General features: G+C 40.1%; 2 protein-coding genes across 4 annotated transcripts in view; one reads left to right on the top strand and one right to left on the bottom strand.

Moving 5' to 3' along the window:
- The window catches only part of Spg7 (SPG7 matrix AAA peptidase subunit, paraplegin), a 105,665-nt gene extending 96,146 nt beyond the window's left edge, over positions 1-9,519 (top strand). For 2 of the 3 annotated variants that reach the window (XM_070103646.1, XM_070103647.1), the window contains exons 14-15: positions 2,620-2,811; positions 9,188-9,476. In XM_070103646.1, coding sequence (XP_069959747.1) covers positions 2,620-2,811; positions 9,188-9,340 — 345 coding nt within the window. In that variant the 3' untranslated portion in view covers positions 9,341-9,476. Of the gene's footprint in view, positions 1-2,619; positions 2,812-9,187 lie in introns of all 3 variants that reach the window. The other variant, XM_070103645.1, reaches the window with a different exon arrangement.
- A 5,911-nt stretch (positions 9,520-15,430) lies between these two features.
- Positions 15,431-16,832, bottom strand: part of LOC128703044 (protein FAM200C) — a 165,282-nt gene continuing 163,880 nt past the window's right edge. The window contains exon 11 of the mRNA XM_070103649.1: positions 15,431-15,964. Coding sequence (XP_069959750.1) covers positions 15,845-15,964 — 120 coding nt within the window. The 3' untranslated portion in view covers positions 15,431-15,844. The remainder of the gene's footprint in view (positions 15,965-16,832) is intronic.

Below are 16,832 nucleotides of genomic sequence, written 5' to 3' on the forward strand. Positions count from 1 at the left end.
GGATCTGCAGATGGTCCCTACTTAGTGTCATTATATTATCTCCTTGTTCTTGATTCTGTGTCGCAGTTGCTTGTTATATTGCTATTGGGCTTAGCATTCTTTTTATTGTTCAAGCAGACTATTCTGGTTGCCAGTCGGTCAAGAAGTTAGTTTATTTGAGGACTGTCAGTCACTTGTTTAAGTCTAGTCGAGTCTTGAGACATAACGAACTACTTAGAGCACTTACACACATACACACAAACTTGTACATATTTGTAATATCTTATTAAATGTTGATGTACCAGACGGTACTTAAGAATTATAAATGTGATATGTGCTTTCAGCACAATAATATTGTACTTGAGAGAAGTGATATTATTTTGATTACTGTGATTAATTTAATTTAATTTAATTTGATAATATACCTCTAGACTTAATAAATTTATTAAATTTTAATTTCTCTAGTTAGTAGCCTACCAGTTGTAATCCTGAAGCACTATTGAATTATACTGAATTCTAATGGATAATTGGACAAGGATACTGACTACTTGTTACGAAAACCCAGTAACAGGCTGGATGCTAGAAGAGCAGTCCTTTCTAGTATTACCTGGAGATCTCTAAGCTTTTAGAATCGCGTTTTTTGTAACAGTGTATTTAATAAGACTTTAAGGCATTCCTAGTCGTTTAAATGCTTTACTGGGTCTGTGGGCCATAAATGATGCATACATAAGGGGGATTATCAGTAGACTCCTGGCTGTCTTCAAGAAGGTGCTGGACAGGCACATAAAGTCAGTACCTGACCAGCCGGGCTGTGGTTTGTACATCGGTTTGCATGTGACCAGCAGTAACAGCCTGGTTGATCAGACCTTGATCCACCGCAAGGCCTGATCTCAGACCAGACTGTGGGGGCGTTGACCTCCGAAACCCTCTCCAGGTATATACTCTAGGTATTTATTCCAGCTCGGATATTTCTTCAGCCCTGAATGGGGTCATCAACACTGAACAATGTTCCACATGAGAGAGCACTGGCAATTTAAAAAGTGTCACCACTAGCATTATTTCCTTTGGTTTGAAAGTTCTCATTACCCAGTCATCCTCCTGGCTGTCGTGACCTTGGTCTTATTGTGTTCTTTGAAAGAAAGATCAACTGACATAAATATTCTAAAGTCTTTCACATGTTCCTTTCATTCTGTTTGATGATCCTCTTGAGTTTTGTGTACAGTGTTCCTTTTGAGTTGATCATTCTTTCCAAACTTAGCTAAGCAGTTGGAACTTATCACCATTGAACGTCATGTTGTTCTCTGCTGCCTACTGGAAACACTGCTTATATCTTCCTGCAATTTTTCAGTGTCTTCTACCAAAGTGACTTTCATGCTTATTTTAGTTTCATCTGCAAATGATATAAAACTGTGATAAGATGGATAATAGAACCTTCAAACCTAGGGATGCCAAGCCCATGATGATTCTCTTTAAATCGCCTGTTCTCTCTAGGCTGGAATACTGCAGTACACTAACTGCCCCCTTCAAGGCAGGCAAAACTGTAGACCTGGAGGGTGTACAGAGAACTTTCACGACACACACAAGTACAATAAAGCACCTAAATTACTGGAAACAGTGTAAGTCCATGGTTTTGTATTCCCTGGAATGCTGGCAAAAGAGATACATGATAATATACATTTCGAAAATCCTAGAGAGATTAGTACCAAATTTGCACACGAAAATTGCTCCCTACAAAAGCAGAAGATTCGACTGGAGATGCAGTATTCCCCCACTGAAAAGCAGGGGCGCCAGAACACTAAGAGACAACACAATAAGTGTGACTGTTCAGCTACCTCCCAGCATACATAGGAGGATTAGCTGTCTTCAAGAAGGTGCTGGACAGGCACCTCAAGTCAGTATCTGATCAGCCGGGCTGTGGTTCGTACATTGGTTTGTGTGTGGCTAGCAGTTGATCAGACCCAGAGCCACCATGAGGCCTGGTCTCAGACCAGGCCGGGGAGCATTGACCCCCAAAACCCTCTCCAGGTATACTCCAGGTTTGGTATTGTGTCTTTTTATTCTTTATTCTTTTAGGGCTCTTAAATTAACAGTGGAATTTTAAAGAATAAAAATCACAATACCATGGCTAGAACAGTACACAAATAACCCATATATAGGAGAATAACACTTAGGACAATGGTTCAGTCTGTTTTTATGTAATTACTTAATGGTCCAAATTGGACCCAAACATCATCACAAGTTTCATTCTCCTTTGAATGGATTATAATTATTTGTGAACAAGTGGAAGTTTGCTCATACCTGCTACATGAAATCACAGAGAAATGTTGCTTTTCCTATAATTAATTTACAATATTAAGCTGAAAACCAGCAAGAAAAATCAATATTTTCACATAACCTAACAAAGGAGTGGATATAGTAACCTTTGAGTATAAAAGAAAAGCATTAAAGTAAAATATATGAATACATGAAGAATTTGTCTAATGAATATGAGTAGTCAAGGTTATTTCTCCTTAATTTCCAATTCCATTTTTTCTTCATTTCATTGTCTTTTGTAACGAGTACAGTATACTGTCTGTCCAAATCATGTTTAGTACAAGCTTATGTGAGGACAGTGAGGCTTACATTTTTTTTCCTTCTCAGGTAAGGTCATTTGGATTCAGTGAACTAGTAGGAAATGTGTCCTTCCCTGAAGAAGAGATGAGAGAGATTGGACGGAGGCCATATTCTCAGAAATTAGCATCAAGTATAGATGATGAAGCTTCTCGACTAATTTTTGCTGCATATAAAAACACAGAAACAGTGCTCAAAGCCAATATGTTGAAGCTAAAATTGGTAAATATGCTTAGGAAGTTTGTTGTAAAATACAGTCAGCTTATAAGTATACAGTGGACCCCCGGTTAATGATATTTTTTCACTCCAGAAGTATGTTCAGGTGCCAGTACTGACCGAATTTGTTCCCATAAGGAATATTGTGAAGTAGATTAGTCCATTTCAGACCCCCAAACATACACGTACAAACGCACTTACATAAATACACTTACATAATTGGTCGCATTCGGAGGTGATCGTTATGCGGGGGTCCACTGTACTTGTAAAGTATATTAGTGTTTCCACATTATTATAATATTCATGGGAAGCATGGAGCCTGTAGGTGTAATAAAGCATCTGGGTAATGCTAAGTAATAAAATTTGAACCAGAGAAGGGTAGCTCTGGTTCCTTGTATCAAGAGTTCTTCACCAGCATCAAAACACTGCCACCCACCTCTGATGAGTAATAGCTGAAATACAGTGTGAGGTTTGTCCATAAAGTTACTATGGGAACCATCGTAAGACTAGATGAGGCTTGGTTGTTGAGGTGTCCATGAAGTATCTTCCAAATCACTCAGATATTGTATGACCCCTTTGGGTTTACAGTTTAAAGTAAAAAAAGCATCATACAGACTCAGCCCCCAGAAACCAATATCCCAATTAGTTTAATAAAATTGGTAAATTGGCACCTGTATAGTACAAAATTAATTTGAACTCTTCTCTAAGTAAGATACACCAGCATTGAAGATTTAAAGTAAATCAGAAGAGAGGTTCTCAAGCTATTGCACAAACACCCCATATAATAATAGTAATAAACTAGTCAGAAATTGTCTTCAAATGCACGATTTTTATACTGTACAGTATGTGTATTGCAGAAAGCACATTATATACACCTAGGTAGTAGGCTGGTAGCAACCACCCATGGAGGTACTACTGTCCTGTGTTAGTAGGCTGGTAGACAGCAACCACCCATGGAGGTACTACTGTCCTGTGTTAGTAGGCTGGTAGACAGCAACCACCCAGGGAGGTACTACTGTCCTGTGGTAGACAGCAACCACCCAGGGAGGTACTACTGTCCTGTGGTAGACAGCAACCACCCAGGGAGGTACTACTATCCTGTGTTAGTAGGTTGGTAGACAGCAACCACCCATGGAGGTACTACTGTCCTGTGTTAGTAGGCTGGTAGACAGCAACCACCCAGGGAGGTACTACTGTCCTGTGTTAGTAGGCTGGTAGACAGCAACCACCCAGGGAGGTACTACTGTCCTGCCAAGTGAGTGTAAAACGAAAGCCTGTAATTGTTGTACACGATGGTAAGATTGCTGGTGTCCCTTTTTCTGTCTCAAACATGCAAGATTTCAGGTACATCTTGCTACTTCTACTTACACTTAGGTCACACTACACATACATGTACAAGCATATATATACATACCCCTCTGGATTTTCTTCTATTTTCTTTATAGTTCTTGTTCTTGTTTATTTCCTCTTATCTCCATGGGGAAGTGGAACAGAATTCTTCCTCCGTAAGCCATGCGTGTCATAAGAGGCGACTAAAATGCTGGGAGCAAGGGGCTAGTAATCCCTTCTCCTGTATATATTACTAAATTTAAAAGGAGAAACTTTCGTTTTTCCTTTTGGGCCACCCCGCCTCGGTGGGCCACCCCACCTCAGTGGGATACGGCTGGTGTGTTGAAAGAAAGAAAGAAAACATTCAAGATTTCAGGTACGTCTTGCTACTTCTACTTACACTTAAGTCACACGACACATGCATGTACAAGCATATATATATATACACACACACCCCTCTGGGTTTTCTTATATTTTCTTACTAGTTCTTGTTTATTTCCGTTTATCTCCATGGGAAAGTGGAACAGAATTCTTCCTCCGTACGCCATGCATGTCGTAAGAGCCAACTAACATGCCGGGAGCAATGGGCTAATAACCCCTTCTGTATACATTACTAATGTTAAAAAGAGACTTTTGTTTCTCTTTTTGATCCACCCTGCTTTGGTGCGATACAGTCAGTTTGTTGAAAGAAGAAGAAGGATTGTTCCAATGAAGAGAAATTTCAACTACTCAGATATGGAAAACTTGAGGAAATTAAAACTGTATCAGAGTATACAACAAATTCTAGCCATACAGTAGAGTGAAAAAGTAATGTGAAGGACCTGGGAGTGATAATGTTAGAGGATCTCACCTTCCAAGACCACAACAATGTATCTACCACATCTACTAGCCCACAACAATGTATCTACCACATCTACTAGACCACAACAATGTATCTACCACATCTACTAGACCACAACAATGTATCTACCACATCTACTAGAAAAATGATAGGATGGATAATGAGAACCTTCAAAACTAGGGATGCCAAACCCATGATGTTTCTCTTCAAATCTCTTCTTCTCTCTAGCCTGGAATACTGCTGCACACTAACAGCCCCCTTCAAGGCATGCAAAATTTCATGGTACACATAAGTATGATTAAGCACCTAAATTTCTGGGAACAGTTAAAGTCCCTTGATTTGTATTCTCTGGAATGCAGGCGAGAAAGATACACGATAATATCCACTTGGAAAATCCTAGAGGGATTGGTACCAAACTTGCACACGAAAATCACTTCCTATGAAAGCAAAAAACTTGGTAGGAGATGCACATTCCCCAATGAAAAAAAAGGAGTGCCATAAGTGCAATAAGTGTCAGGGGCCCAAGATTATTCAGCTGCCTCCCGGCATACATAAGGAGGATTACCAATGGACCCCTGGCTGTCTTCGAGAAGGCACAGGACAGGCACCTAAAGTCAGTACCTGACCAGTCAGGCTGTGGTTCGTATGTCAGTCTGTGTGCGGCCAACAGTAACAGCCTGGTTGATCAGGCCCTGGTCCACCACGAGGCCTGTTCACAGACTGGGCCATGGGCATTGATCTCCGAAACCCTCTCTATTGAAAATACAGGCCTTTGATAAAGAGCCATTTGTGTTTAGAGGAAGAAGAGGGTGAGAGAGTTAATTCTGTCTTCTTGCCATGTCAGTGACTATAGCCATATTATAAGCTGTATCCCTCTTTTAGCCTCCACAGACACCATATTTTTAAATTGGCATTTAGACACAACAATTCTAATATGAATATTAATCCAAGCTTTGTTTCTATCAATGCATGCCTTTCCCAGACCATTCTCAAGTGCTCTAGTCTCTGGAATACATGTATGTGGCTTGACCTGAGCTGTGCTATCTTACCTTTAAGCTTTAAATTTTTCAGTCCAGCCTGGACCATTATTAAGTCACAACTGAAAGAAGAAAATTTGATTATTTTTCCTGTTTAACTGTAATCAAATACTATGTATATGCATGTAATATTCTTAAAAAGACTTAGCCAGATCAGGCAAAGAGGTGAGAGAAACAGAATCACATTATGTGTGTTCTGAGGATTAGAGCATTTGACTATGTACTGGGAAAAGCATTAAGATTCATGAAAGGGATGTATATAAGGGTCAGTTCAACATAATGGTGTCCTTGAAGGCTAGCAGGGATAGATAATTTTCCCAGAAGACCAGCTTATGATGGCTGAGGTCACTGATATGACAGAAGAGAGTTGTTAATGTCAGCAGAGAAAAAAAAGTGTCAAAAATAAAGTGGCTATTTCAGATGCACTGAAGAGGGAAATGACAATGAAGTTGTTTTTTTTTTATTAACACATCGGCCGATTCCCACCAAGGCAGGATGGCCTGAAAAAGAAAAACTTTCATCATGTCAGTGGGAGGACCCCAATGGAAATAAGTCACTCTGTCTGACTTTTTTGGGTTATCCCAGGTTCTCTACACATATGCTGCTATGTATGATATCTATGTAACTGTATTTATGTATACCTGAATGAACTTACTTAGGAAGAAAAGGGGGACCAAAGAAGTTTAATTGAGCTTAATTTTGTCAAATTAATACACTTCATGGCTATCTGGTTTATATTTCTACCACTGAGAATTTTGGCATCTCTGCTTACCCTCTCCAGTCCCTTGGTGACATTGGTCACTTCCTTAAAGAACATCAGAGAAGTGCTTTGCCTTGCTGATCATGTTAAACACTATAACCCTTCTAAAAGTTGTCCTGACCCTCTTCCAGCCTTTATAGATGCTGCCTTGTTGAACTGACTTTATACCCATTATTGTTAAGTTGAATTTTAGTCTTTCTTTTAATGCTTGCCTTTCTCAGTCCTTAAATCTTTTGACTACCTGTGACTTGAACTGACCTTGGTTTTTCGTCACTTTTGTTTTTCCACTCACAGAAGGTGCCTTAATGCCAGTAAGGAGTTCTTGATCCAAGTAATTGGACTTGTAATCCCTTGAATCAAACCTGATTGTATCCCATTTCTCCCAGGTGCTGAATGATTTCTGTGGGTTTAGCATTCTGTCTTCTGTTTCTTCATTTATCTGTCTCCTACAATTATCTTCACCTGACCAGTTATTACATTCATTAGAGAGCACTAAACCCATAGATGCCATACAGTGCCTGTAAGAGTGGGAGGCAATTAGGTTCGATCCAAGGAAAGGGAGGTCAGGCCCAGTTGATCAAGAGCTAGCATCAAGGAACCTCACTTTCTGTTTCTTGGTTGTGACTCAGTATTCCAGGACTTGACTAAAACACTGTCCAGATTTTCTTTCCTAGATTGTGGAATGGTTAAAAATTAATACTGTATAATTATTATAATTATAGGTAGTAGGTTGGTAGACAGCAACCGCCCAGGGAGGTACTACCATCCTGCCAAGTGAGTGTAAAACGAAAGCCCATAATTGTTTTACATGATGGTAGGATTGCTGGTGTCCTTTTTTCTGTTTCATAAACATGCAAGATTTCAGGTACGTCTTGCTACTTCTGCTTACACTTAGGTCACACTGCACATACATGTACAAGAATATATATACATACCCCTCTGGGTTTTCTTCTATTTTCTTTCTAGTTCTTGTTCTTGTTTATTTCCTCTTATCTCCATGGGGAAGTGGATCAGAATTCTTCCTCCGTAAGCCATGCATGTTGTAAGAGGTGACTAAAATACCAGGAGCAAGTGGCTAGTAACCCCTTCTCCTGTATATATTACTAAATGTAAAAGGAGAAACTTTCGTTTTTCCTTTTGGGCCACCCCGCCTCGGTGGGCCACCCCGCCTCGGTGGGATACGGCTGGTTTGTTGAAAAAAAAATTATTATAATCAAAACTAAGTGTTAAATTACCAGGGTCATACAGAAATACTGTATAAAATTCAGATAATTGCATATTCTAATTTCCTGTGGGAGATGGCCAGTGTGTTAAAAAAAAAAATTACATATTCTACAACAGTTGCCCCCTCCCAAGGGAGGTTCATTGATGCCAGTGAGGGGCTCTTGATCTAAGGAATTGGAGATAATTAATTGCTTACTTGAATAAACCTGATTGCTTCCCATTCCCCAGTCACTATAGGACCTTTGTATATTTAACACTTCCCCATAAATATAGTAGCTGAATCCTGTTATCCCAAATGCAGTTTGAGCCAAAAAATTCAAAATGGATGCACCAAAAAGTAAAAAAAAAATTCCACGAGAAAAATCAGACACCCACATTAGGGTGTCTATTATGTGCATCTTGCTACTATTGTACGACAGCTAACAATGCAACAGTTAGGGCTACTGGCATTACTGTTAGACAAAATTCCCTTGCAAGATCACTGCAACAGCAAAAAAGAAAATATTAGGTATACTAACACAGTCACAATGTTTATTATGCACCACATACCCATCCTGTGGGTGGTAGTCACCACATACCCATCCTGTGGGCGGTAGTCAAAAGATTACAGACATACATAATTGGTCCAGGGACTGGACTCCAATTTCTCATGTGTGCTGGTTATTTGTGTATTTCTCCAGTCATGGTATTGTGACTTTGTTTTTAATAATCTATAACCATTGCACGTTTAATATCCAGCTAATTTTTTAACGTTGATATTAAACCTGTTCGGGAGCAAGTGGCTAGTAACCCCTTCTCCTGTATACATTAGTTAAAAAGAGAAACTTATGTTTTTCTTTTTGGGCCACCCTGCCTTGGTGGGATACTGCCATTGTATTGAAAGAAGATTAAAGCTGTTAGTCTGACTTGAGTCCTGAAGGTTGGAAGTACAGTGCCTGCCCTCTGAAGGACGGGTTTTATATTTGCAGTTTGGAGAGACATCTGAACTGCCATATCTGGGTGCCTCTGGCAAGACAGTGATAGTGAATGGCGAAAGTGTTTCTTTTTCACGTCACCCTTCTTCAGTGGGAGACAGTCATTGTGTTAAAAACCTATATAAGCCTGTGCATAATTTGCAATGTAAAATATTTTTATGTTAATGCCACTACAAGATAAAAACATGTAAATCTAATACCTTACATTTGTTTGCAGCTTGCCGAGGCTCTGTTGCAGAAGGAAACTTTAAACTATGATGATGTTGAAGCCATCCTTGGCCCACCTCCACATGCTAATAAAATGGCCATAGAACCACTACAGTTTGAAGGGGAAATTAATACTTGGAAAGAAGCTGGAAAGCAAAGTTAAGGCATTGTGATAAAGTAGTATATTGTACATAAATTAACTGAGGTGAAAATGATTTTTGTATTCAACCGTTTATAAATTTTTGTAATATAATTTTTTTTTTTTTAAAGAATTATCATAATTACTTCTACAATAAGTTGAGAATATTGGTTTTTATTATTAGTGACAGTGAATACAAGCAGTATTTAAGCTAATTACAAAAGTCCACTTTTCTTCTCTTTGTAGTACTTCCTTGTTTTACTTTGATTTGTGTAGTCTTGATTTAATAAATACGATGTACATATATAAGAGATTTTCACTAAGCTACCTTTTTCTTGTATTATTGTACTCATTAAAAAACTTTTAGACTGGTTGCCTACTTTGAATACATTACAGTAGATAGAAAAATCAGTCTTGTTCCTTTTATAAAGAAGAATAAGGCACAATACCATGACTAGAACAATACATATTATTCCTTTTATTTTTCTGTTAAATTTTTTTTTTATTATCACACTGGCCGATTCCCACCAAGGCAGGGTGGCTCGAAAAAGAAAAACTTTCACCATCATTCACTCAATCACTGTCTTGCCAGAAGGGTGCTTTACACTACAGTTTTTAAACTGCAACATTAACACCCCTCCTTCAGAGTGCAGGCACTGTACTTCCCATCTCCAGGACTCAAGTCCGGCCTGCCGGTTTCCCTGAATCCCTTCATAAATGTTACTTTGCTCACACTCCAACAGCACGTCAAGTGTTAAAAACCATTTGTCTCCATTCACTCCTATCAAACACGCTCACGCATGCCTGCTGGAAGTCCAAGCCCCTCGCACACAAAACTTCCTTTACCCCCTCCCTCCAACCTTTCCTAGGCCGACCCTTACCCCGCCTTCCTTCCACTACAGGCTGATACACTCTCGAAGTCATTCTGTTTCGCTCCATTCTCTCTACATGTCCGAACCACCTCAACAACCCTTCCTCAGCCCTCTGGACAACAGTTTTGGTAATCCCGCACCTCCTCCTAACTTCCAAACTACGAATTCTCTGCATTATATTCACACCACACATTGCCCTCAGACATGACATCTCCACTGCCTCCAGCCTTCTCCTCGCTGCAACATTCATCACCCATGCTTCACATGTTTCACTAGGGTAGTACTACACTTGATTATATTATTACTCTTAACAGCTTCAACAAGTAACACATTACAGTTTAACTGGATGACCTAAGAAATTCTCTAGTAAAAATGCTTAATGAACAATATTTTTTATGGTATTGTTTTAGAGCTGAACCAAAAAATTTATAAATAAGTCTAGATGCAGTTCGTCTGTTAGGATGCCATATTATTGGCAGGATCATCTTAACATTTTTCATGCTCGCGCAAATTATTTTGAACAATTACACAAACATGAGCTTAAGCCTTAAACCCACCTGCTGCACTACTACTATTCTACACCTGTAATAAGATCTTTGGCCATATTCAACTCTTGGCAACTTGTTTGTTCATTATTATTATTATTATAATCAAGGGGGAAGCACTAAACCCGTAGGATTATACAGCGCCTATGGGGGGATGGAAGGCATTCAGGCTTAATTCAGGGAACTGGAGCACAGATCCAATTCCCTAGATCAAGAGCCCCTCACCAGCGTCAAGGAGCCTTCCTTGAGGGGAACTTGTTTGTTCAGTAACTATGAAGTTTCTGTTATTCTCTAACAAAATAACCTAATGTTTATTAAAAGTGAATGTCTACTCAGGTAAATACAGTAAAGCCTCTGCTCACTTAACGACAGAGTTCCGTTCCTAAGGCCACGTTGGTAAACGAATTCATTAGTAAGCGAGGAGCATACTATAATGGTAGTGGGTTTGTGTCAACTATCTTTGATATTGTTTTAATGTCACCTTTGTACCAATTATAACATATCTGGTATATTTTTAAATGTTTATACATCAGTGCACTGTGTACTGTAATAAACAGAATAGAGGAAATCAGCTCTATTATACATTATATAGGTTTGCATACTAGTCAGAGAGCCCATCGTAAGTCCGAGTCATCACTAAACGAGAACGTTGCTAAGTGAGGTGAGGCTGTGTATTCACTTTCCTCGAATTGGTAAATTTTCAGTCATTTTTAGTGGCATTTGCAGCTGGGCTGCTCATTTTAATTTACTAAGTGTTTCAATAAAAAAAAATTAGGGTTAGTGCTTACTAAGATATAAAGTCGTGAAGATGGCACTGGATGCTCATATGATGGCAACATGGAGTCCTGCTGCTTGCAGAAATGTCGCAGATAAGCCTTTTTATCTCTCTCTTAATTTATGTAGTTTTTGTTAGGTTTTAAGTTAGGTAAAGAAAAACTGGATATCACATTGGGAAGTAGACTTGTCAGCGGATGGGTTTATGAAGGATGAGGTTAACAATGGAACTGATGAAGGAAAAAAAGGTGGGTGGTGTATTGAAGCATCTGTGGAGACAAAATACATTATCCATGGAGACAAAGAAGGGATTGTATTTGAGTATAGTGGTACCAACATTCTTATATGGGTGTGAAGCATGGGTTGTACATGCTGTTGCAAGGAGGAGGAGGCTGGAGGCTGGAGGCAGTGAAGATGTCATGTTTAAGGGCAATGTGTTGTGTAAATATTATGCACAGACTTTGTAGTGTGGAAATTAGAGATGTGGAGTTACTAAAAATATTATTCAGAGGGCTGAAGAGGGGTTGTTGAGGCGGTTTGGTCATTTAAAGGTTGGAGGAAAATAGGATGACTTGGAGGTTGTATAAATCTGTAGTGGAGGGTTAAGGATTATCCTAAGAAAGGATGAAGGGAGGGTGTAAAAGGGGTTTTGTGTGTAAGGGGTATGGACATACAGCAGGCACATGTGAGCATGTTAGATAGGAGTGAATGGAGACGAATGGTTTTAGGGACCTGACGAGGTGCTGGAGTGTGAGCAGGGTAATATTTTCTTTAGAAATTCGGGGAAACCAGTTAGCTGGACTTGAGTCCTGGTGGTGGGAAGTACAATGCCTGCACTTTAAAGGAGGGGTTTGGAATATTGGCAGTTTGGAGTGACATCTAAACTGTCATATCTGGGCACCTCTGTAAAGAGTGATTATGTTTAAATGATGGTGAAAGTGTTTCTTTGTTGGGTCACCCTGCCTTGGTGGGAGATGGCCAACGTGTTGAAAAAAATAAGAGTAGATCTTGTGATTTCATAGCCACTGGTTGTTCTGACACAAATGTTAAGTACAGAAATAGTAATCAAACAGTCACACACACCAGTACACAATGACAGGTGAACATGTCCACCTGCCTCAGTCACATACTGTTGTCTACAAATACGTATATACAAGGGTGGTGGGCTTGTGATGACATAAGAGTAAATCTGTACACACAGCAAATTACTGGTAGAAATGGTGTCACCATACAAAACAACAAATTCACATTAAGTGAAACTGTATAAAGTAAGGAATCCTCAGTACTGGCCTGAGATGGGATTCATCACAGTCGTTTAGTCAATCAGTGGAGTACATTGAACATTTTTTTTTTTTTTTTTTATATTTTATTTAAAGCAATGCAAATACAAGTTGATATAAAACACAGAACAGATTAACATTGAACATTAGACAAGGTTTGGGAATGGTCCTTACCAGTCAGTTCAATGGTTTAATGGGCAATTCTGCACCTGCATCACTTGAAAATATATTTCAACCTATTAGGAGTGCTCTAGATAACTTAACTATAAATTTGAGGAAGCGCAGAACTCAGAAGTCAGGTTAGCTTACCTTCCTAGGGTATAGAAATATACTTATTTGGAGGACTCTTATTAGGCCAGCATGATATGGTGGTTAGAACACTGGCCTGCTAGTTGTAGAACTGACCTGTCATGGGTTTGAATCTTGCCTGTTCCACAAGATAACCTATATGTCAGCTGTGTAACCCTGACAATGAGATCCAGTAGACCCAAACCATGGAAATAAATGGTATAAAATACCGACACAATGGAAATATAAACACATATGCAGAATAACGTGATCCTTTAATGACAACGTTTTGCCCACACAGTGGGCTTTTTCAAGTCACGAACAGATCTACCTGGGGTGGAAGGTACGCGAGCATTTATAGTCAGGTTCAGAATGCTGGGTCAGGTGGAGAATGCTGCATCTGATGATTTACTGAGTGGGGGTTATAGAGTCTAAAATCTTGGGTAGCTTGGAAGGGAGATTGGATAAGTATGTGAGTAGACCTTCTGCAGTGTTCCTCCATTCCTATGTTCTTATGTGGGATAGCGATGAAGAAGTTTCTTGGCAAGTGGTTCAGCTATGTTATAGCTGAACCACTTGCCAAGAGTTCAACCAGAACAATGGCTTCTATAACATAGCTGAACCACTTGCCAAGAAACTTCTTCATCGCTATCCCACATAAGAACATAGAAATGGAGGAACACTGCAGAAGGTCTACTCACATACTTATCCAATCTCCCTTCCAAGCTACCCAAGATTTTAGACTCTATAACCCCACTCGGTAAATCACCAGATGCAGCATTCTCCACCTGACCCAGTATTCTGAACCTGACTATAAATACTCCCCTACCTTCCACCCCAGGTAGATCTGTTCATGACTTGAAAAAGCCCACTGTGTGGGCAAAACATGGTCATTAAAGGATCACATTATTCTGCATATGTGTTTATATTTCCAGACCCAAACCATGAAGGCCAAGGAGCCAGCAGCATAAGTGTTGTGGGAGTGAGAAGAGGACTCTGTTCCAGGTGAACCGAGACAGACAAGATGAAATGACACACCCACTTCAAAAGTAGCTGGGGAAAGGCAGTGATTCCCCAGAGGATAAGTATATGAATTAGTCAGTGTGACTCAAGTTTCTTAGCTCTTTCTCTGATGGAAAATGGTAGACCTGAGAAGCCCCATCAGGGCAGAGGACAGTATCCCCAAAATATAAAGGCAAGTGGAAGATGCCATGGTAAGTAGACTTGTAAGGAAGACCAAGTGGTGAATAATGGGGGCCAGTATGTGCGAATAGAGTGCCCCTGCATGGGCCAAAAACCAAGAGGTACTAGAACTGGACAGACTATACAGAGAGACCCCTCAAGGGAGGTTCCTTGATGCTGGTGAGGGGCTCTTGATCCAGGGAATTGGATCCGTGCTCCAGTTCCCCGAATTGAGCCTGAATACCTTCCATCCCCCCACGTGCTGTATAACCCTACGGGTTTAGCGCTCCCCCATGATTATAATTATATACAGAGAGAGCTGGCATGACAGGCAGGTAATGCCCTTGAAGAATGGAATAATTCCTTTCCGAGGCAGAGGAATAATGAGAGGACCAAGTTTGATCTCCCATGCTGATTACTCATTAGTCAAGCACCTACCAGCATGAGCCTCAAAGTCTGTAGCCAGAAACAGAACCCATAAGAATGAAGTCCTTCTTGGAGGAAGCAGAGTGAAAACAGAAAGGTGAAAGCCCGGGTGTTAGAAATAAGCCTCTGCAGTGAGATGAAACGAATGGGATGAAACTTATTACAGTATTTGTGAACCTGATCAGTTGTAAGGCAAAACTAGGTTTGCACAAAATACTGTAGGTAAATACAGTACACACAGAGATCCACTTACCAATGTTGGGTACATTAAAAAAGGGCTAAAACAGTCATATGGCAAATAAGCACTTACCCAGACACCCAAGCCTTCACCAGAGAATGAAAGACAGTAGAATAAAGATGCTACTTGTGAGAAACAGAAGTCACAAAACAGGTGATCATCCATGAGAATGAGTTCTCCCAGAAAATCGGGGAGGAGATGAACTGGATGTTCAAGAGCCCAGAAATCATAGTTGAGCCAGGAATGAGCAACTGAGTGAATTGTCGAGGTTGAATTTTGGAGTCCAGGGCTTTGCAGAAACAATGCAATAAGTCCAATTCCCCCACCCATCTCAAACACCAACAGGCAAAACATGGAATCAATATACACTACTGGTCCCAGAGATAATGCACTTTACAAGTCAGGAAACATACCAGAACAAAAAAAAAAAAATGTGCATACTCTCTAGTGCAGTGGTATTCATTGCGCGGCTCGCGAGCAGCCAGCGGCTTCCGAGCCACTATTAATAACAAGATATGCAGGCTAATATTACCATGTCTAATTTTTCTCATTTACTATATTGCACTAGCAGCTCAGTACTACTTAATTTAGTTGAGTTACGCTAACTTGCAGTAGCTGCGGCTCTCTCAATCAATGTGTTTAACCGAAGTGGCTCTCTTGCAAAAATTAGTGAATAACACTGCTCTAGTGCATACTCAACTTCCAGAACATTAAAAAGGGGTATATGAGTCTCCATGCACAGTAAATGTACAGAACAGAGTATTTAAGTTAAGGCAGGTCACAGCCACCTTAATGAGGGGAAGTCTGACCTAATGCTCTTTATGGAAATTAAGACCATATAATAAAATTCTGAATGTAATTTTTTTATGAATAAAAAATCAATTACAGAAGACAGTTTTACATTTGTTTTTAATCAAGTTAGTTTAGTTAAAAGCTGTAGATGATAATGAAAAATGTTGATCCATGTTTTCCAGAAGTTCTAGTCGCAAAGTCTCATCACTCAGGATCGATGGTGGTACAATAATCCTCTCACTGAACACAACCTGCAGACATGAATAAATAATGATTATTTAATGACATGCAAAGACAAAGAACAATATTTTTTTTTTTTTTTTTTATTATCACACCGGCCGATTCCCACCAAGGCAGGGTGGCCCGAAAAAGAAAAACTTTCACCATCATTCACTCCATCACTGTCTTGCCAGAAGGGTGCTTTACACTACAGTTTTTAAACTGCAACATTAACACCCCTCCTTCAGAGTGCAGGCACTGTACTTCCCATCTCCAGGACTCAAGTCCGGCCTGCCGGTTTCCCTGAATCCCTTCATAAATGTTACTTTGCTCACACTCCAACAGCACGTCAAGTATTAAAAACCATTTGTCTCCATTCACTCCTATCAAACACGCTCACGCATGCCTGCTGGAAGTCCAAGCCCCTCGCACACAAAACCTCCTTTACCCCCTCCCTCCAACCCTTCCTAGGCCGACCCCTACCCCGCCTTCCTTCCACTACAGACTGATACACTCTTGAAGTCATTCTGTTTCGCTCCATTCTCTCTACATGTCCGAACCACCTCAACAACCCTTCCTCAGCCCTCTGGACAACAGTTTTGGTAATCCCGCACCTCCTCCTAACTTCCAAACTACGAATTCTCTGCATTATATTCACACCACACATTGCCCTCAGACATGACATCTCCACTGCCTCCAGCCTTCTCCTCGCTGCAACATTCATCACCCACGCTTCACACCCATATAAGAGCGTTGGTAAAACTATACTCTCATACATTCCCCTCTTTGCCTCCAAGGACAAAGTTCTTTGTCTCCACAGACTCCTAAGTGCACCACTCACTCTTTTTCCCTCATCAATTCTATGATTCACCTCATCTTTCATAGACCCATCTGCTGACA

This window comes from Cherax quadricarinatus, chromosome 86, assembly GCF_038502225.1.
Source record: "Cherax quadricarinatus isolate ZL_2023a chromosome 86, ASM3850222v1, whole genome shotgun sequence".
NCBI classification, from domain to species: Eukaryota; Metazoa; Arthropoda; class Malacostraca; order Decapoda; family Parastacidae; genus Cherax; species Cherax quadricarinatus.